This window comes from Protopterus annectens, chromosome 11.part0 (genome assembly GCF_019279795.1).
Source record: "Protopterus annectens isolate FY-2018-M chromosome 11.part0, PAN1.0, whole genome shotgun sequence".
Lineage (NCBI taxonomy): Eukaryota > Metazoa > Chordata > Ceratodontiformes > Protopteridae > Protopterus > Protopterus annectens.
In genome coordinates, this window is record NC_056745.1 from 200,523,620 (window position 1) to 200,546,550 (window position 22,931).

At 45.1% G+C, this 22,931-nt stretch overlaps 1 protein-coding gene across 1 annotated transcript in view; it reads left to right on the forward strand.

Moving 5' to 3' along the window:
• The window catches only part of FKBP4 (FKBP prolyl isomerase 4), a 514,476-nt gene that overhangs the window by 330,636 nt on the left and 160,909 nt on the right, over positions 1-22,931 (forward strand). Inside the window, exon 5 of the mRNA XM_044087184.1 lies at positions 2,282-2,438. Coding sequence (XP_043943119.1) covers positions 2,282-2,438 — 157 coding nt within the window. The remainder of the gene's footprint in view (positions 1-2,281; positions 2,439-22,931) is intronic.

Below are 22,931 nucleotides of genomic sequence, written 5' to 3' on the forward strand. Positions count from 1 at the left end.
GACAAAAGAACCTTCACCCATATAACTCAGAAATGGGGCACCCCGAAGGTCTACCTCTTTGCCTCGCTCAGCAAGTTCTGCACCAGGGAGCTTCACTGCATGGCTTGGAAAGTGGATCCCCTGTCCTTTCCTATGGTCAATCTACCCTTTCCTCCACTACGTCTCATCCCCAGGGTACTGCTCAAAATAAAGGAGGAAAAACCAAGGACGGTTATTGCTCCAGACTGACCTTGCCAGCACTGGTTACCCACTGCTTCCAACCTTCCTGACCCAGGGGGAAGGAGAATTCATGAATCCCAATTGCAGATCCTCAATTGGGCAGCTTGGCTTATTCCCAACCCCCGATCAGTCTGCCAATGTAGCACTAGAAAGTCTTATGCTGACAAATGGAAAAGGTTCTCCACCTGGATCCAGGCTAAGGGAGCCAATATGGCACAGCCCTCCCTCCCTCTCATCCTTGAATATTTAGCTGACCTACTACACAGTGGCCTCTTTCTCCTCTATAGAAATTCATGCCTCTGATATCTCTGCTTATTTCCCCACTGAGCAGCCCCTTTTCTCACACCCTTTGATCAAACCGTTCCTAAGAGGGGCTAGCAACTTGAGGCCACCCAGAAGAGCACCAGCCCCAGCTTGGGACCCTAACTTTGTGTTGGAAAAGCTCACCCTCCCCCTTTTTGAACCTGCTTCTTCTGCAGAGCTAAAATTTCTCTCCTGGAAGACCGCTTTCCTTCTAGCCATCACTTCAGCCAGAAGAGTCTCCAAGCTGCAGGTACTCATGGCTGTGGAACCCCTTCATCATCTTCCATGCTGACAGGGTATCCCTCAGAACTAACCCATCCATGCCCAAGGTGGTGTCCAGTGCGGCTCTCAACCAATCCATTTATTTGCCCACCTTTTTTCCTAATCCCCAGAACAAGGGGGGAAGGATCTTGCACTCTAGATGTGCACACAGCTCAGATTATATCTAGACAGGACTAAATCCTTCAGAAAGTCTGATCAATTGCCGGTTAGCTTTGCTACAGGGGCAGAAGGCAAAGCCATCTCCAAACACCCAATTTCTAAATGGGTAGCACACTGCATCCATTTCTGCTACAAACAACATGGAAAGCCTCCCCCCAAGGGGGTCAGGACTCACTCCACCAGAGCAGCCTCCACCTCTGCAGCTTTCTTCAGAGGAGTCCCCACCAGGGACATCCTGGAGGCTGCCTCCTGGACATCTGTTCACACTTTACCAAACATTACCAGCTGCCTCTCTCCTCCAAATTCAGGGCAGTGTTTCCCTTTGCGGTCTTGCAGGGCATCCTAGCCATCCCCTAGTTTCCTTGACTAACCTCCACCCATTTCCTCAGCTTTGGGAATCAACCCAAATGTGATGACTGCAACAGTGAAACACGAAGAACATAGTACAGTTGTGTACACTTACCATAAATGTAGATGTCAGAGTGTATTCATTGTTGCAGTCCTGGTTTCCCCTCCCTCCATCCCCCTTTCTTCTCTTTCCTTACAAGGGACATCTTGGTATTTACTTTCTACTGGTGGGGTTCTTCCACCAGAACCTGGCTTCTACTTGGGGGCAGGTTAGGGCAAAAAAAACTGATGTAATGGTGTCTGCTGCCTTACTTTATACTACTGAAGACCTGACTTCAGTCCTGAGCGACTGCAGCTGTCGCAGAAATACTAAACCTCTGGTATTCTGGCCGGCCGGGGGCTACCCTGGCAGGGATAACCCAAATGTGATGACTGCAACAATGAATACACTTTAACATCTTCATTTATGGTAAGTGTACACAGCTGTACTTTATGGGTAAGGGAGATGAAGCCAAATTGGGCTAAAGACTATTGAATTAACCAGTTTCGGATCTAAGGTCCCACAGTCTGAACCAAACAAAGACGGACAACACAGATCATCGTTATGGTAAGTGCACAACTTTTGTTTATGCTTGCCAGAAGATGAACAGATTGCAACTGAGCAACAGGCACAATTTAACTGATCAAAGGACTGAAGAAGGTAAAACATGACTAAGATAGGTTTCTTTCTCAAAAAGGTTAGTACAGTCCTCAGCTAGATTATTGTTGGACTTCACGTAACTTTGACAGTTTTATCCAGACTGTGTTTTTGTTTTCATGAAATGTTTTAAATATCCAGCATCTCCTGTTGATTTCCCAGTGCAGTTAATGTAGTTTGCCGCCCAGAGTAATCAAAGGTTGTTTGAAATATTCCTTGATTTTCAGTTCTTCTTTTTTGGTAACTCTGAATTTTATTGACTTGCAAATACAGTTCATCTGGAAGGTAAATGCAATGGAAAGGTCTTTGACGACCGGGATGTGACATTTGAGTTGGGTGACTGTGAGAGTTTTGATATCCCACATGGAATTGAGACTGTTGTTAAACAAATGGAAAGAGGAGAGGAATCACTTGTGCTTCTCAAATCAAAGTAAGTTTAACAGTTTTTATCTGTTCTGGTAAGATTTGTGCATTGTGGAAAAGCTGGCAGAACTATTGGTTGTGAAGTTTAGGGATGGGATGCTACAGTAAGAACTTGTCAGTGAAAATTTCCAGCCAGGTATGTTTCTAAACTGATCTGGACTGTGAGGTACTTTGGTATTGGGCATGAGACTCTTATGTAAATGAGTATCCTGGGATTTTTTTGCATTTCACACTGAGAATTATTGCTTAGTTTAATGTTTTAATGTCTTAGTGTTGTACTTTACATGTTTATCTTCCAATGAAGAAGTGAGATAATAGCATCAGCAATGTTTTGGAAAAAGATTCCCACTGACAATGCTTATTTTGTTTAGGGCCCTGCACATATCTAATTTATGCTTGTCAGAATTTAATAAAGCCATTAGAGGAAAATGTTTAAAACCCCTACCTTCATGCTTACAAAAAGGACACTGAAATTGCCTGAGGAAAAAAAAAACAATAAAAAACAAATCCCTTAACATTTAAAGATCTCCCATCTTTGAGAGAGAGGGAGAGATATCCGGTTAACAATTGCAAAATAAGGTAGTGACTGATGACTTTAAAAGGTGTAAGTCTTAAGCTCTGCAAAGGAGGGTACTTCCTGTTTTGACAGATCACAAAACAGGAATTTTCAAAAGTGCCTACCATCCATTTTCTGTACAGTGCAGGGATTACAACAAATGGCTCAAAATGCATTTTAAACAGTCTAAATCTCCTCCAGTTCTGAGCAAGGGTAAAGTATATGTCTGAGGAACTTAACAGCACTTCTGTCATGTCTTGGTTTACAGGTGCGTGCTGCTTAATGTCCTTCCGCATAACCTCCAACTACATTCATGTCCATACTGTGCTAAGCGGACGTAAATGTGAATGGCCATTGTGCAGATGGATGTTAAGCAAAGCACAATACAAAGTATAAGGTGTTCGCTTAATGTCTGCACTGCTTAATGTTCTATGGGATAAAACCTGTCCGGTATGTTAAGCAGCACATACTTGTATTCTTTCTTAGAAGCTTTTTGTTGCAGAGCATTTTAAAGTAGATTTCAGGAATCATGTTCGTCTAGTGAAGAGTTTTTTTCTTTTTCTTAAGAATTTTTATACAAGATAAATTGCTCCAGACACATCCCATGGTTAGTCAGATTGAGGACTAGTCCTCTTAGACCTCAGAGTGCCCTTGACTGTACTGGTAACTTTTTTTTTTTTTTTTTTTTTGGGGGTAAATACATTGCAATGAGCAAGTTATGAAGCTTTGCAGTGGTTGTGGGCGGTCATTCCTGTGTTCAAGCATTTCTGCCTCCAACCCTTTCAGAAGGGCAGATGAGCTTTGCAGAGCTAACAAGGTTATGCAGTAGTTACTGAGCAGATGCTTGTGCTGCTACACATGCTCAACCCCCCCCCTTTCATCATCTAGAGCTAGCAAAACCATGCCATTAGCAGTACTTCATTTGAATCTCAAATTTATGGACAGATGTAATAAGGTCTACATAGGTTCTAATTTAGCATTAATGTTAGTTTTCTTTTTTATATTGGGTTTAACTAAATATGTTAATCATATTAATCACTTCTGGTGTAGACAAACTGTATGGGTTATATTCTGCATAACATGTAACATCCAGCCAACTTCCAAAGCTTCAGGTCACCTTCAGTGTATCCAGACAGTCGGTTTGGCTGAACTTACTAAAGGGCAGATAATAGGCACCAAGCCCTTTAGAGCTTTCCTGCTACCAAAGAGGGCAGGCTCCTCTGCTGTCTTTTGAGGATCAATGGTCAACTTGTGCTGTTCCATTGCTGGGCAGATAAGTTGCCCTTGAGGGAAAAAACCTTTTAAATATTATTTTTATTTAAACTAGTAATATGTTTTTATTTTGTACCCAAGCCGCGGTGGTGCAGCGGTAGTGTTGTCGTCTCACAGCAAGAGGTTCTCCCGTTCGATTTTCTGCTGGAGCGCCTTCTGTGTGGAGTCTGCATGTCCCCCCTGCTGTCGAGTGGCGTTTAAAAGATATGCGTGAATGGGCGTGCCTCCGTTGAAGGTTGGGCGTCGGGCTGGCACCTCGGCACCATAGAAAAAATTGACTGCCAATCATTAGCGGACCGGAGTTCTGCTGTGGCGACCCCTAACTGGGAAAAGCCGAAAGAAAAACTACAACATGTTTTTATTTTCTCATGTACCCTTACTGTACATTTGAATAGGAGTGCACTTTTGTTTCTGACAGTTGATTTTAAATATTCTAAATAAGTTTTATTTGTGGAAAAACACCGTAAATTACATTTTGGGGCTGGTAAAAGGATATTGGAGGGGGTTTACAATGTGTTTTGTTTTTTTTTGTTTTGTTTTGTTTTTTTTGTTTTGTTTTGTTTTGTGTTTTTGTTTTGTTTTTGTTTTGTTTTTTTTGTTTTGTTTTTTGTGTGGTTTTTTTTTGTTTGGTTTTTTTGTGTGTTTTTTGTGGTTTGTGTGTGTTTTTTGTGTTTTTTGTGTGTGTTTTTTTGTGTGTGTTTTTTTGTGTGTGTTTTTTTGTGTGTATTTTAACAGGGAAAAGTTGCTTTTTACTAATTTGAAAAATTTTCAAGCTTGTGTTGCTTAGATTCCCCCAGGAAAAGAGCAAAAGTTTTGACTTGACCACAAGACAAACTACTGGTCCCAATGCTGATCCTTCTTCCTGCTACAAAAAGAAAAAGTTAAACAGCCTTTACCACCACAGCAGGCTAGCAATTTGCCTCCACTATAGATGGGTGACTGCTGTGGACCACATGTCTTTTTCCCCAGATCACTCTGGTGATGTCTATACAGCCACTGTGGACCAGGGGTTAGCTACATCTTCTGCGGTTGTTGGGGTCCTGTCAATAGGCAAGGGAGAGCTACTCTTTTTGGCCTTGGGAGAAGGGGGGAAAGGTGCCCATCCAGGATTGGGCTGCTGTCATTAATATTTCTGCTTTCTCTTCTTTTAAAAAAGAAACCGAAGACTAAACCTGCATCTTCTCCTGTGCCCGTTTCATTGGACAGGTCTGGCTCAGGGTCTTGTACAGGCTATTTTACCCCTCTTCTCAGGTGGTTTCTGGTAAACAGAAAAGGGATTCCTCTTTTTTCCTAAAGATATTCCAGAAACTGAATCTGGAGAAGAATGTGATGGAATAGAAGTATATTTTTCTCACATTTCTGATTCAAATTCTCTCCGATTACTTTTTCATAACAAAAAAATCCCAGGCACTCATGGTTGTAGGCAACAAAAGCACAAATCCAGTAAGTCCAATGATAAGCCAAGTAGCACAGTTATAAGGTAAAAAGTTTAATACTAAGCGCTTTCGCAGTTCAGGTGACCACTTTTTCAGACAACAAAAATAGTGTGTTAACTTGTTTAAATAGTAAAATGCAATCCGTCACAATTTAAATTTTTAAAGTAATATACTCGTATATATACTAAAACGTTAGCATTTTCATTAAAGGGCAGTTCAGCTACATGTCTGTGTTTAATTGCACATCCTTTTAGGAAAGGTTTTAGAGACCCTTTACTATTTAAAGCCAGGTGGTTTATCTGCTTTAAAAAAATATTATCCACTTTCCGGAATGTGCTAGTGTTAGTGAGAGGTTTTTCAGTTCCTCAGAAAATACTATGAACTGTTACAAATGGAATTTTCAGAAGCTTCTCCCATCTTTCCAGTACTGTCAGCATTGAAGGATGTTTGTCACAGCTTGTGGTTTCCTTGATAGCAATCACACTGCACCTAAGTAAGCAGATAGTGTACAAAGTTCATCATTCTTTCAAAATTAATCATCCCAGACCTGACCCAGCAGCTATAGCTTTACTTAATCCAGCTGCTGTCAAACTTTTTTTTTTTTGAATTCTAATCATTCCTCTTCTGACAAGGATGATAAAACAATTGACAAGTCTGTGGAAAAAGTGTGTGATCTGAAGTAGTTTACTTCATTTATTCTTCAACCTGTGGGTCCTAGGATCCACATTGGATCCGATACGGTTGCATTTTCCAGGTATGGCTCCGAGCTCCATGCTCCTCCCCTTATCCATAATGCCTCTTTCTCCCCCCAGATCTCATTTGCTGCCTGAGAGGAAGCAGCATGGTCCGAGCTGCATTAAGATAGTAGTGTTTTTTGAACAGTAATTTTTTACTTTTTTTGGCTTTTTACTTTCTAACCTATCTATACCTTCTCGGGGGGTTTTCGTAGTGATTTTCTTGTAGGCTTTTCTATCTTTTCTTTTCTCGTGGTGCGTGTTTCTTTTGGGCTGGCTGGCGCATGGCGGATGCCCCGAAACTAGGTTTCAAAAGGTGCACAGTGTGTGGCCATAAGCTTTCCGAGGTGGATGGCCGCACTCTGTGTGCATGGTTTGTTTGGAGGGTGGCTCACTTCCAGCCCCCATGTCCTATCTGCGCTGGGTTTAATCCCAGAGCACTTGAGGACAGGTGTGACAAACTGATTAAGAACCTGCTGCCCTCCTCTGCTGGGACTGAGGTCCCCCTTCCCCTGCTAAGAAAGCAGCGGCTGCTGCTTTGTCTTCCCCTTCCTTGGCCTCTGGGACTCGCCCTCCTGCCAAGAGGCCAGGGGAAGGGGATAAAGTCAAGAAGGACTGGCCTCGCAAGCACTCCACTGATGCTCATTGGAGGCCGGCCCCCTGCCGAAGGTTAAGCCCGTTTCCAGGCCTGTTGCACTTCTGCTCGGGTCCCCGAGGTTCTCCCCTGAGCCCAAGGTTCAATTTAGCTTGTCACCCCCGAGGTCCTTTTCCCCACCGGCTTTCCCAGCCCACTTCGGCAGCGTCCTCCCACACTACCTGGAGCTTATCTGAAGCAGAGATGGACAAGATGATGCTGAGGTTTATCTACACTCTAATCCAGATGGTGGTCTTGCCAGGGCCTTCTCACACTAGAGCCGGTGCCTTCCAGCCAGTATTTAGACAGATCACTCCTTCTCCGATCCAACCTGCAGTTTTGGAGTTGTTGGGTCAGAGGACGGTGTGAGTCGAAGGGTTGGTGCCGATGGTGCCCTGTACCTAGACGCTAGCCAATGCCTTGAGTGTGTCTGATCCGAGCTGTCTGACCGTAGCCTCAGAGTCGGGTCCAAGGGAGTGCTCCGAGTTTGGCAGAGAAAAGCATTCACCTCAGCGTCTCTGCTCCTAGAGGCCCAGCTCCGACTCCCCGGTCGGATCAGGGGGGAGCAGCTTCTGCTAGTTCAGCCCAGGAGAGTCCGTTCCCCCTCGGCATTCGAAGTGGTGGAGAGGGTTCTCGCAAGGTCAAAGCCTCTGACTATTTTGTCTTTGGAGTCCGTCCAGACCCCCCGGCCTTGAGTGCAGGTCCGACCACCTTGCCCCGTCAGGAACAGCCCATAGCCATACTCCTGCAAGCATACGTGTAAAAGGAGGCACTTGGACTCTCCCCCAGAGTCTCTCACCGAAGACATTGACCTGGATGAAGGGGAAGGTTCCCAAAGATCCACCCCCCCCCCGAGGATCATGGAGATCTGCTAAAGAGGGGGTTGGTCCTCCCCAAAACCAACCTCTTGACGAGTCCATGTTTCTGGGGGCATTCGGCTCACTCACCGAAGACATTGACCTGGATGAAGGGGAAGTTTCCCAAAGATCCACCCCCCCCCCCCCGAGGATCATGGAGATCTGCTAAAGAGGGGGTTGGTCCTCCCCAAAACCAACCTCTTGACGAGTCCATGTTTCTGGAGGCATTCGGCTCACTCACCGAAGACATTGACCTGGATGAAGGGGAAGTTTAACCAAGACAAAATTCCTGAGGATCACGATTCAGTCTATCCTGCCTTATCTGCAGGACAGAGACTGCATGTGCTCGATCGACCTCCAGGATGCGTACTATCACATCAAGATGGACAGGCACTTCTGGCTGGGAGCCAATCATTACCAATTTTGAGCCCTCCCCTTTGGTCTCACCACAGCCCCCCAGGTGCTTACCAAGGTAGTGGTAGAGGCTTCAGGGCGTTCAGGTCATTCTATACCTGGACGATTGGCTCTTTACTGCCCTCTCAGAGCATCTGCTATGTCAGGCCAGTGACCCTTTCCTTCAGCTAGCCAGGAAGTTGGGCATTACGATCAATATGAACAAGTCTGCTCTTCACCTGGCTCAGATTCTAGATTTCATTGGGGCATGGCTGGACACAATACAATCAAAAGTGTTCCTCACCTCAGATAGGCTACGCAGCTTGAGGGTTTCACATTCTTCAGACCCATCTACCAACAGCCAAAGCAGTGTTTAGAGCTCTAGGTTCTATGGCGGCCACCATAAATCTTCTCCCCATGGCACGCCTTCATATGAGGGTACTGCAGTGGACACTGGCCATTCAGTGGTCACTGTTGGACCTTCCTTTGTCTTTTCCAGTGAGAATTTCAAAACCATGCAGGGACTCCCTTTGGTGGTGGATTCATTCCCCGGGTCTCCTCAAGAGATGTCCTTTTCAACCTCCTTTACCCCAAACCACAGTAACCCCAGACGCCTCTTTACTAGAGTGGGGGGCACTGCTCATGAAGGACAGTCCAAGGCACGTGGTTCCCTTCCGAGAACTATCTGCCCATCAATGTTCTAGAGATGAGAGCGGTTCTTGTGTTGCAGGCCCTCCATGCTCATCTTCTTCTGGGAACGATTGCAGTTCAGACAACGTCAGTGGTCTGGTATATCAACAAACAAGGGGGAACCAGATCTTTTCCCTTATGTAGAGAGGCCATGAGAGTGTGGGAATGGGCGATCTCCACCGGCTGTTTTCTGGTGGCAACTCTTATCGGGACGGTCCAACATTTTAGTGGACAAGCTCAGCAGATCTGTCCTGATGCCTTACAAGTTGTGTCTCTGAAGCCTTCAGTAGCGGAACAGATCTTTCTAGAGTGGAGTTGTCCTTACTGCAAATTTTTTGCATCTCCTTCCAAAGCGAAATGCGGCAAGTTTTTTGATCTGAACCCCCCACTGGGGAAGCCCCCAGAGACCCTCTGATACATGCTTGGCCACCTGGGCTTCCTTATGCATATCCTCCTCTTCCCCTCATGTCGAAGTTTCTACAGAAAGCCCAAAGGCTGGGAAGAACTGTGATCCTTATCCCCCTATTCTGGCCTCAACAGGTTTGGTTTCCCTTACTCAGGTCTCCTGTAGCTGTTCTACCATGGATCTTGGATCTGGTTCCAGATCTGCTTTCACATCCTTCGGGGATTTCTCATCCAGATCTGGACAGTCTGAAGCTCACTGCTTGGCTGTTCTGGTTCCCATGATTCTTAGGACTTCCGGTCTGTCCATTCTGGTGGTGGCTCATAAATTGTCCACCAGAAAAGTTTATTGCAGTAAATGGAAACTTTTTCTATATCGGCCATTCAGAGGTCTTTGGATCCTTTCACTGCACCGCTTTCGGCAGTTTCAGATTTTCTAGTTAGAATTTTTCATCAGGGTTCTAGTTCCTCAACAGTGAAAGTTCTACTAGCCGCCATTTCTAATTTTCATGTTTGGGTAGACATATCTTAGTTTGCTTCCTCTAAATTTATAAACTTTTCTCAAAGGTGCTTTTCTTCTCAGACCCGTGGTTAAGGACCCCATTCCTCCGTGGGACCCCACTTTGTTGTTGCAGGCATTGGTTTATCCTCCCTTTGAGCCTGCGGCATCTGTGGATTTACAGTTTTTGACCTGGAAAACTGCCTTCTTTGTTGCCATTACATCTGCTAGAAAGGTATCTGAGCTTCAAGCTCTTTCTAGCAAGGTCCCTTGCGTGATCTTTCACAAAGATAGTGTCGCTACGCACTAACCTGTCCTTCCTTCCCAAGGTAACTTCGGAGGCAAATCTTAATCGGATTATTAATTTACCAGTATTTTTTCTGAACTACCAGAACAAAGGGGAAGAGAAATTACATTTACTGAATCTACATAGGCAGTTGAAATTTTATCTGCACAGGACTAACCCTTTCCGCAAGTCTGATCAGCTTTTTGTGTCCTTTGCCAAGCCCTTCTTGGGTAAACCTGTCTCAAGTGACTGTTGCTCGCTGTATTTCACAATGCATTGGCTGGGCTTACTCGGAGGTTCGTCTCTTCCAGGAAAAGTAAAGGCTCATTCGACCCGATCTTTGACTACGTCAGCAGGCTTTTTGGCCTAGGGTCTCTTTGGATGATATTTGTTCAGCTGCTGCTTGGACCTCATCTCCCACCTTTATTTTTCATTATAAACTGGATTTGGTCTCTAGCAGTAGAGCATTCTTTGGCTCCATAGTGCTCCAGAATATCCTTCCATGAGGGCCTCCCATAAGTTGAAGAATAAGTGAAGTAAATTATTTCAGATAAAGAAGTTATGTACTCACCATAACGTTCCATCTGAGTAGTTTTTCTTCATTTGTCTTCAACCGTCCCCCCTTCCCCTTAACCTTATCCTTTGGGATATGGCGTGTCGTTTGTACCAGGCAGTTATTGTTGGGATCTTTGGTTCTGTCAGGGCTAAAGTTCTTTTGTAATGTTTGTGTTGGAGGATAAGGTGTCATTGGGTCCAGATACCTGTTAGGCAGTAAACTCGATCTGAAGGGAGAAGGGAAACTGGCATTATGGGTAAAGGGAGGAGCTTGGAGCCTTAACTGGAAAATGTGGCCATGTCGGATCCAATGTGGATCTGAGGACCCACAGGTTGAAGACAAATGAAGGAGAACTACTCTGATGGAACGTTATGGTGAGTACATAACTTTTTTCTGCAACTTCAATATTTAGAATTTTGAATGGTCAGACTGCTATGTTTTTATTCTGACTAATTGTGAAAGTATGAGGAATGTTTTATCTGGAGTTCCCACCTGTGAGGAAAATGTTTGCGTGGATGTTCATAGTGTTACCCTGCTGCAGTCATAACACTTGGGTTATCCTGTCGTCAGGCGGTCCCGCAGTCTGCCTGAATTCCAAAGTCTTGGTCCGGCGTCGGTTGCTATCGCTTCTTCCCTGATGTCAGTGCGCCAGGGGTATACAAGAGGCATCCAACGCCATTTTCTTCAGTCTTTCGTGCCGCCCGAAGCAGTTCGCAAGTGCCGGTCGGCCAACACCTGAGATTTTCAAATCGAATTTCAGTCCGAAGTCTTCAAAGCTAAGTACCCCGTTGGGGAACCTTTTCTTGCCTCAGTCCGATGTCAGAAAAAGTTAACAATTGCATTTCTTGTGGGAAGCAAATACCTCATAAGGACTTCCATTCTTTTTGTATACCTTGCCTAGGCCCAGACCGCGACGTCACTGGTTGTCGGTTTTGTGCAAGGTTCAATAAGCGAACTATAAAGCGACACTTTGATTTCACACGACACTACATCGGTAGGAAATTTAATTACACTATGCCGTCGGAGCAACAGACTACCGGCGTGCATAAAAAACGCAAAGATAAAGCAGCCTAGATCCAAGCCAGACTCCGAGGCCTCGGCTGGGCTGGTTGCCGGTTCTCCGGTTTTCAGTGAGGCGCCTACGTAGCCCCTGACGACCGCAGAATTGGAACCTCAGACCGCTTTGGATTCTCAAGCAGAGAGTTCTAGGCCGACGCAGCCATTTTCTTTAGGCCCTACCGACAGCATTGCAGAAGGAGAAGCCGGTGCTACAGAAACACCTTCGGTTACAGAAGGTGTCTTCAGACCCGGCTACTCACCATAAAATCTTATGCTAAGCTTAAGACTCCTCTAAAACCAAAAAAGACTGCACATCAGTCTCCAATTCAAGGCCCCATGCCTAAGAAACAGATGCTTAAAATGGCTGAAGATTTGATTTCTTTAATCAGGGGTTCCCGACCCCCCCCCCCCCCCAAGACAGAAGGCCTGGACAAGAAGAGGATTATGCCTCCTCTGATCAAGTGTCTATTTCCTCAGGCTCCTGTGAGGAACAGGATTACTCCTTTCCCCTTATGAAGATTCTGATGCTGAAGATTCCATTCACTCAGCTTCTCCCCCTGAAGATTATTCCTTTGGGGAAACCTTACATACCATGAGGGAACATTTCCACTGGGAAGGTTAGGACTACTCCGACTCAAAGAAAAGGCTCAGAGTTTCTTTTACTCCCCCAGCACAGACCACTTGCTATCCCTGCAGTTTTAGACATTGTGAATGATGTTTACTTAGAATCTAGTCTAAATCCAGATTCTCTGCCTCCTGCTCCAGCTAAACCAGATAGATATAGAGTGCCTGACTCTCTCAAATTCCTTTACAAAAGCCCTGTTACTGACCCAGAGACTGTCTCCCAGGGTCCCAGAGGGGCTAAGGCTTCTATGGCTAAAAATCCTGTACCCTCTGAAAGGGACTCCAGAGCACTAGACAGGAGGGGGAAGAAGGTTTACACCTCAGCTACTGTGGCTATGAGAGCACTAAATTGTCAATTTCACATGCTGAAATACCAGCAATTCCTAATGTCTCAAATAAAACAAAAGATGAGCACACACCCTCAACAGTCTGAATTCAAAGAAATGCAGGATCTGTTGCATGCAGCTGAACAGGTGGGCAGACATACTTTACAATGTGGATTTGATTCCTTGGAAGCTTCCTGTAGAGCAGCTGTTACTGGGTCTGTTATACGTAGGCATGCTTGGTTAAAGGAACAAACTCTGCCTGATCATGTTAAAGCAAAGTTACCAGATGCACCCTTACAGCAGGATGTCTTATTTGGGGTTAAAGCAGAAGAGGTTTTAAAGAAAATGAAGGATGAGGCAAAATCTATGCAGACAGTCAAAGATTTCTTACAGGTACAACCCCCACGCTTCAGCAGAAATTGGCCAGCAAAAAATTGGTCCTTTCCAGCTTCTGACAGACCACAGAGGGATAAATACAGACGCCCAAGGGGCAGAGGACAAGCACAAATCCCTTACAAACCTCGACAATGAGGCACTGCAACACAGAAGGGAGGAAAAGACCAGTCCCAAACTACTAGAAGACAAACACAATGACTTTAACCTCAAGTTGCCAAGCAAAAATCTCTTGGCAGCTCCCTTTGGAGGCAAATTAGCATATTTTATAGACAACTGGCGCATCGTCACAAAGGACAAATGGTTCCTAGACATTATCTCACAAGGATACAGATTCCATTTCCACACCTTGCCAAGAATAAAAGGAATGCCACACTTGCCACAAAATCAATGGGCAGAGGCTCAAAAACAAATTACAGCTCTCATGGACATGAGAGCCATTCAACTGGTACCTACACAGGAACAAGGCCAAGGATTTTACTCAAGGCTCTTTCTAGTCCCCAGAAAGGACAGTGCTTGGAGACCCATTCTGGACCTTTCAATTCTAAACGCCTTCTTGCAAGTACCCAAATTCAAGATGCTAACACTACAGCAGCAGCTTCCCATGTTGGGCAAGAAAGCTTGGCTAGTAACGTTGGACCTCAAGGAGTCATACCTGCATGTCCCTATCAGACAAAATTGCAGAAGATACCTCCATTTCATTGCAGGTTCAACCCATTACCAATTCTCTGCACTGCCCTTTGGCTTATCTACTGCACCCAGGGTCTTCACAAAATGCCTGGCACCAGTAATTGCATACTGCAGACAGAGGGATTCAAATATACCCATACCTGGACGACTGCCTCATCCAAACAGAAAGCAAGGGCATTCTCTTACAACATCTGACCTTTTGTAAAACACCTAAGTTGCCTAGGGTACACAGTAAACAAAAAGAAATCAAAACTAGTGCCCTCACAAAACATGACATTCCTGGGTGCCAGCTTGAATACAACGGCCCAGATGGCTTATCTGACTCCAGACAAACCACTACAACTAACTCAATACTTCAAAATAATGGCAACAAAGACCCAACTCCCTGCAAGAAAAATTCTGCAGGCCTTGGGCTTCGTGGCATCTTGTATACTACTAATACCATTTGCAAAACTGCATATGAGGAAATTACAATGGTACCTGAAAAGCGTATGGACTCCACACAGCCACAGTTTGGAAACAATGATACCTCTCATTCCCTGCCTTAAACAGGAGTTTCTATGGTGGTCACAGGCATGTCACCTCAACAAGGGTCGGCCTTTCACCTTCCCCCCAGCCAGGCAAACTGTGACAGATGCATCAGACTATGCCTGGGGGGCGCACATGGCAGGACGGTGCGTTCAAGGCATATGGACTACAGATCAAAGGAATCTGCACATCAATCAAAAAAAATGCTAGCTGTACAGAATGCTCTGACAGCCTTCAGGGACCTCTTGCATCCAGGACCGCTTATAATAAGGACAGACAACACCACAGTAATGTGGTACATAAACAAGGGGGTACACACTCCTACCCTCTATGCAGGCAAGCAATGACCTTGTGGAACACAGCACTGGCTTACCAAGTTCAATTACAAGCTCAATTCCTGCCAAGAAAACGATTACAGAATCTACCTAAGCAGAAACATCATGGATCCCCACGAGTGGAAACTGGATCCACAAGTATTTGCAATGATAACTCAAAAATGGAGCACCCTGTTTGCCAACCCCCCAAAACCATCAGCTTTCAAAATTTTGCACAAGGACATTTCCCATCAAGCTTGGAAAGTGGATGCACTCTCATTCAGTTGGAAAATGCTGATAGTATATGCCTTTCCTCCACTGCCCCTTCTCACAAAGGTGCTGCTGAAAGGATGGAGAGACCTCGAATGATGCTCATTGCCCCGGACTGGCCACGCCAGCACTGGTACCCACTTCTAAGGAACATGGCCCAGGGCCCACCATGGATTCTACCACAAATTCCTCATACTTACACAGCAAGGCAGTCAGATTCTACACAGCCAGCTCAAAACCTTACATTTGGCTGCATGGCACATCACCTAAGCAACCAGCCAGCCCCTCTTTCACAAGCTGTTATGGATGTCATTATGGAGGCCAGGAGGCCCAGCACCAGGAAAACCTACTCAGACAAATGGAAAAGATTTTGTGCCTGGAACCAAGCTAAAGGCCAAAATACCCTTCAGCCGGACATGCCTCAGCTTCTACAATATTTAACTGTGATATTACACAAAGGACTTTATTTTTCATCTATTAAAATCCACGCCTCAGCTATTTCAGCTCACTACAACACGGATCCTCCCTTATTTTCACATCCACTTCTAAGGCAGTATCTCAGAGGGGCAAAAAACATTAGGCCTCCCAGGAGAGCGCCAACACCAACTTGGGACCTAATTTTTGTTCTGGAAAAACTTATGCTGCCACCTTTTGAGCCACCTTTCTCAGCTGACTTAAAGTTTATATCCTGGAAGATTTGTCCTGGAAGATTGCCCTGCTGCTAGCAATTACTTCAGCCAGAAGAGTCTCAGAGCTACAGGCACTCATGGCAGTAGAGCCTTTCCTCATTTTTCATCAAGACACAGTCTCTCTACAAACTAACCCCTCCTTTATGCCAAAGGTGGTATCCAGTGTGGCTCTAAATCAAACCATCCACTTACCCACCTTCTTTTCAAATCCACAGAACAAAGGAGAAGGACTCCTGCATTCCTTGGACATTCACAGACAACTACGTTACTACTTGGATAAAGCTAAGGCTTTCAGAAAATCTGACCAACTTTTTGTATCCTATGCTACAGCATCATAAGGAAAGGCCGTCTCAAAACAGACTATTTCCAAATGGATAGGACATTGCATACGTTTCTGCTACACCCATCATGGAAAACAAGTTCCTGCTAGCATAAGGCCCCACTCCACCAGGGCAGCAGCTACATCTACAGCCTTCCTCAGGGGGGTGCCAACCAAGGATATTCTGGAAGCTGTAACTTGGAGTTCAGTACACACCTTCACCAAACACCATCACTTACCACTTTACTCTGACTAGAGCTGGCTTCGCCACTGCAGTTTTGCAGGGCCGTATAGCCTCCTCTAACCCTGTTTGACTCCACCTCCCATCCTTAGCTTTGGGATTCTAACCAAGTGTGATGACTGCAGCAGGGTAACACGATGAACATAGTACAGTTTTGTACCCTACCATAAATGTAGATGTTAGAGTGTATACCCTGTTGCAGTCCAGGTTACCTTCCCTCCATCCCCTCTGACTTTCAGTACCTTAAAATTTGATACAACCTTTGTGGTGTATTTGCTTATAGCTGGAGGGATGTTTTGTTTGTGCTAAGCTTTTATTATTGGTACTATCTGCTGACCATCTTTTGGGGGGGCACCTGACATCTGGGGCAAGAAAACTGAAGAAAATGGCATCTGATGCCTCTTGTATACCCCTGGCGCACTGACTTCAGGGAAGAAGCGACAGCAACTGACGCCGGACCAAGACTTTGGAATTCAGGCCGACTGCGGGGACCGCCTGACGACAGGATAACCAAAGTGTGATGACTGCAGCAGGGTATACACTCTAACATCTACATTTATGGTAGGTACAAAACTGTACTTTTAGTTTCTGCAGTCCATCAGATCACTACTCATTATTTAAAGTGTGCTCATGATGCTGTATGTGCTACTTCAGGGCCGTTGCCACTGCTTCCATGTAGGAAGATGTTAAGAATCAGATTTTAAATTCCCCTTTGGAGAGCTTGAGGTTTTGGAAACTCTGCTGCAGCGGTGATCAAAGATGTTGAGAGGGGTAAGCTGATGCATGGAATCTCAGAATTTCCAGCCCTTATCAAAATTTTCAGCGCTCTTGCCCACTTTTGGAAAGAAACTGTCTTTGCAAAATGCTGATGAACAGACATTTAGTGTCAATAAAGGATCCAAAAAAGCAGGATCCCCTCCCAAAAAATAAAGGACAGTCTCATTAGGCAGAATCATTATATTGGAGACTGTGCCCCACCCACTCTGGAAGTCTTGTACCCCTTCCAGAAAACCTGAATCTCCATTTTCTTCGTTGGCAGTAGATTGTTTTAGACAAATGGATGTTGAGACTGAGCAGGGTTACAAATGACAGTGGGAAGAAATTCCAGTCTTCCAGAGGAATAATTATACATACCCTCTGTTCCTTTCTGTCCTGCAACACATTTTTCAGGGGATAAGAGTCCCTCTTTCCTGTTTTGGGAAATTGCTTTTATTCAAGAATATTTGTGGTGCCAAAGAAAAAAATTCTGCACCAATCTTTTTTTGTTATCTAAACCAGTATGTGATGAACCCATTTTGAACTTGGGCTTTGACTTTTTTGGCAACATTATATCTGATGTCATTTTCATTTGTTCAGTAACCTGTGAATCTGTATTCCGACCCTCATAACAGATTATTTCACTAGCTTGAGATTCAAAGCTCAAACCCCTCCTCCCTACCCTTAATGCGTTTTTCCCCAGAGTACCTGAGATCTCTTTTGCCACTCATCGAACAAACAGCGAGGTTTCAGTGCTCTTGAGCTCCTACTTTGTGCTTTTCATAGTGAGTTAAGTTTGTTCAATATCCTTTACTTTTACCTTTTGCTTCTCTAAGTTAGTTGGCTTTTGCAGTGTAAGTTTTGTGAGTAGTACTTTGGTTTCTCTGTCCACCATAACCTTTTCCCCCCTCTTTCCCTTTTTTAAAGTTTTCCTATCATGTCTGAAGCGGAGTCAGACAGGGCTGTGATGAGCCCTTAGGTTTCAAGAAATGCACTTCTGTGGGTACAAGATTCACATTCGGATAGGGCTCGTTTAGTTTGTGCGGGTTTTCACTGCGAGCTTTGGCGGATCGCTGAAGTAAGTTGGTCCTCAAGGGTTTACTGCCTGCTTTTTACACTCTCTTGCTGTTCCTTCTACTTCGGGGTCTCAAACCCCCTCTAGAAAACATAATGAGGCTCAGAAAACAAATAAGCATTCTCCTGAGAGGTCTGGCTCTTCTCTCAGAGCCTGTTAAGACGCCAAAGCAGTTGGAACCAAAGGCTTCGGAGCCTTCTCCTTTGGTTTGAACTGTTAACTCTCTGCCCCGTACTTCAGTCCATAGTTTGGGGATGAGTGTTTCGGCTCTGAGATCTCCGCTCCGGGAGAACTCTCCAAAAAGTACCTCCAGACCTGCTTCTACATCCTCCTCTGTTAGGTCTTCTCTGAGTCTGTTGGATAAAGATGTTGGTAGATTGAGGCAGTTTCTCGAAGAGCAGGTTCAGATAGGAATTTTACTGGCTCCGTCCCCCTCTGGTTCAGTGAGGCTTTCCCCCATTCAGTCACATAACTCCTACTCCAATCCAGCCTTCTGTTTCAGGGTCGTCTGTTCTGTTCGTTCTGGGAACCGCTGTGTGTTGGCCAATAGTTGTCACATTTTCACCTCCGACTATTTCCCTGATGTGTTCGGCACTAACAGTGTTGGTTCAGAATATTTTTTGGAGGAATAGTCTCAACATCTGTTATGGGGGACATTGACTTTGATTCAAGTTTTCAGAGCTGTCCCTTCCCCTTGGAGCTTCGGCATTTGACAGTTAAGCTCAGACTCCTGCTTCGGGGGAGATGACTCTGGGAGTGGGGTCAGTTCTGGTAGCTTTGGTCCTAGTGGGACTTCCCTTGGGTATTTGGAGTCCTCCTGCGTTCAAAGCAGTGGAGAGGGTTCTCTCCCATTGCAGGAGACCTCTGTTCTCATCCTCGTGGAACCTCAACCTGCCCCCCCCCCCCCCACACACATATCTGTCTTGAGGCCCCTCTTCTACCACGTGAACAGCCAGCCCTGGGAAGCCTCCAGTCTATCTCTTCTGTGAAACCCCCAGAGATCTGCCTACACCTCCCCAGAGCATCTTACCAAGGAGATTCTTAGGAAGAGACTGGGAGACTGGGAAAGAGTAGGCACATTGATTCCCCAGAGGAATCTGTTACCACTGACGCTGGTTTCAAGGAAGGGGAGGCGTCCCCAAGAGCTCCACCGAATGATGTCTCCTTCAGAGACTTATTTAGAATTCTTCCACCCAAGAGTTGGATGTTCTTCCCAAACCCCCTCACCAAAGGAAACAGTGCTGTTTGGAGGCTTTTGGGTCTGGCCTGTCTACATGTTTGGTGTCTTCCCCTGCAGACCTGCTCATTGAATTGGTGTCTTCTAGGGCATGGAATGAACAGGACAATAGTAGAGCTCATACCCAAGTGCACAGACAAAATCTTGCATGCTCCCCAGGACAAAGCCTTCTGGACTAAGGGTATTCCAGCAGATGCCATGGTTGTTGCGGGTTCCACCAAAAAAGAGCTGGCCCAAGAGAGCTGCTCTGTTCATCCCCCTGACGGTCTCAGGCTTTGGACAGATTTGGCAAGAGTTTATGCATAGGCCACTTTCACCTTGAGAGAGTTAAATTACCTTTTCCATTTTACAAGACTACAAAGAGAAGTCATAAAACTCTAACTCTACTTCAGGTTCTGTGTCTGCAAAGGATCAGAATGTTTTCTCCTCCAGAATGGCCACCCTCCAATCTCTGTCTTAACATGTCCAAGAGGCTAATGTACCATGCAGCAAGAGGGTACCTCAAGGGCAGCCAATTGCGGCATTGCCATAACCAGTCATACCTGGATGCGGCTATCTGACTTTGCAGAACCTTTCAAGGCATCCTTCTTCAATGAGCCTTTAGATGGATCAACCTTGTCTGGACCCACTATTTGAGGTGCAAACTCCCACAGTGAGAAACATGATACTGTCTGCCATCTGGATCCATTTTTCTACTTTGAAAAAGGTCCTTCTGCTGGAACCAGCATAGGAGTAAAGATGTGGTTCAAGAAATCTCAGGGTCCTTTTCAGGATTTTCAGGGAAAATGTTCCCCTAGAGGCAGAGGGGGAAATAACCAAATTAGTAGACACCATGCGGGTCCGTGAACCAAGGGTCTCGAGTCCTTCTCTGACAGGCCCTTCCAGTGCTCTTGAGCAGTTTGCCTGACTGCCTTCCTCTGGAGGTAGTTGAGGGACACTTTTTTTTTTTTTTTTTTTTTTTTTCTTTGCACCCCAAAGCCTGGGAAGCCATCACAAATGACCAGTAGGTGCCAAGGGCAGTGTCCTGAGGATACTCTTCCCTTTTTAGTTTTAGAAACACCCTCTTCCCTTTTTAGAAACACCAAGACAAAAAAGTCTTTCCTCCCCGATGGTCTACCGAATCAGAGGGATGATGCAGCCATAGAAGTCACAAAATTGTTGTGGGCGAGAGTCTTCTAGGAGGTACCCCCCCCCCCGATCAAGTTGGATCGGGTGTTTACTCTAGGTTCTTTTTGGTGCCCAAAAAGATAGGGGACTTGAGGCCAATTCTGGACCTGATATCTCTAAACAAATCAGTAAAACATGAATTTCAGGATTGTCACAGTTCAAACGTCTACTGAGGCTGGAGCGACTGGATGTGCTCAAAAGACCTGAAGGATGTGTACTGTGACGCCCCTGCACTGGCCCAGTAATCAAGGAGCCTCGATCCTCACCACTAGCACCAGTGAGGGATGTGCACATTGGGAGGATAAGTACACACAAAGTAAAGTACAATTTCTTCCCTCTTTCTCCAGATCCCCAATAAGACTCCCCAGTGGCACAGCTATAGGGCTGAGATCTCAGCCGAGTGGCCAAGCCAAAACCTCCAGCACCCTCTGTCCAACCAGTGCTTTGTGTCCCTGCCCAAGTAGCTGGCACGCACACACTCTGAACTTTGCTTGATATACAAACACAGACACCTGGGAAAGGCTGGCACAGTTTTACTGGCTATGCCCCCTTCTGCCCAGACTGTGTTAGTCCAAGCTGCCACCAACCACCCTTGCATATCAGCTACTATAAGGCCCTTAAAGGTTGTCCAGTTCCACTGTGCAGTGTTACTATTATCCAAATAATAAGTGTGACCAAGACTTGCAAGGATATTGGAGTGGCCTGTACGGGGCCACCAAATACATATGCAAGTAAAAGAGTTTAAATATATCTAAATAAACCAGCCACAATTAAAAGGTTTAAATATATTTAATAATAAAACAACAAGACAATACTCATTTACAGAGTTCAGAATTGCAGGAAGTATTTTAAAACAACATTGCAGGACAGTCTCAAATACAGAAAATATCTAAACTAATCTTCACTACATTCCTATCTAGATCTAAAAGAAATCACTTTTCTGTAGTTATTATTGGCAAGACGTAGGCAGAAGTGGTGATGAGTGGGATGTTTCTAGGTTCAAAGACAAATACAAAATGCAAAGTCGGTCTATGAGAGGGTTCTTAAATTACTATCAAACATTACTGCTAGGTGAGCTTTGAATGACATCACTCTTGCCACCTGCTTTCAGTTCCCAGGCTAACAAACTTAAAATTTTAGCATCTGTGTGCAAGACGTACATATCTCTCAAATGTTTGCCTAGTACAGGAAGTCATTTTAAACTTCGTAATTGTTTCAGTTTTAAGTCAGTAGGAAAACCTCTAGCTCTAGACATTGTCTGCTTGCTACACTGAATTTTTTTATAGCACATCATAAAGCACTTGAGTTCAACTTAATTTCTTGAAGTTTTGTAAGTTAACTCTGTATGTTCCAGTTTCTACTATTAAAACATACATTTGCACAGGTATGTATACATTTGTTCTTTTCCAGTAGGGTACACTATGGTTACATTATTGAAGCTCAGTACATAACATACAGTTCAATACACACTTCTGCATCTGTAGTTAATATCAACATAACCTATAGTTCTCTTAAATTTTTAAGACAAGCATATGAATCCTATTACTATTCACGAATGACCTATAATTATTTACAAAATTCCAGATAGCTGGGCTGGCAGTCTCACATATACTACCACATCAAAATGCACAGGTGCTCCAGAAGGTACCTTCTTTTCAGGCTGGGAAACGGTCATTTTCAGTTCAGATCACTCCAGTTTGGTCTTGCCAGACCCCCGAAGGCGGTCATTGCAACTCCTCTCAAGCTGTAGAGATTTCAGATATTCCCACAGGCTATTAACTTTTGATGTCCTTCTGTTCCCATGTTGCAGTATTCTTATTGTGGGATCCTCCACCTCAGGTGACTGGAACGTCAGCTCCTATGCAAAAACTTAAGCCTGGTTGCTGCCAGGTGCATGGGCCATCACATGCAGGGCCATGAACCCAGGGCCTTAAATGTGACGTCTGCAAGCATAGACCCCTGAACTTCTGCCGCAGTTGAACGTCAGATTGATCGCTTTGCTCCACTGCTTTTCAAGATGTCTAAAGAGAAGTACCCCGTTGGGGAAAGCCCTTTATTTTTGCTTGAGCTTTGGTTGTTGCTGTTATCTCTTGGCCAATGTCCACTAGAAAGGTGAAATCTAGGTGTGGATGTCAAATTCCGCACAAAGGTACCCACAAAGTTTGTTTGTTCTGCTTAGGCCAGGAACACAAACTCACCTTGTAGCATCTGCCAGTCATTCATACTGTAGTCAGCTGGCAGCCCTAAAACTTTACCTGGAGAACCAGAGGTTAAAATGCTTAGCCCTATGTATGGATCCGGAGTCTGCCGTCAAAGCAGAGCTGCCTGAAAATAAGGCCAAAGTTGCAAGGTGTACCACTTCTGCTCCTCTGACGTCTGACATCGCGCCAGCCACTGATTTAGGGGTTCAGGGACATCCACTGGAACTGGCGGTCTGAAGTAGCTAACTTTATTTGATCATCAACCTGCGGGTATCTGATCCGGATCGGATCTGAGA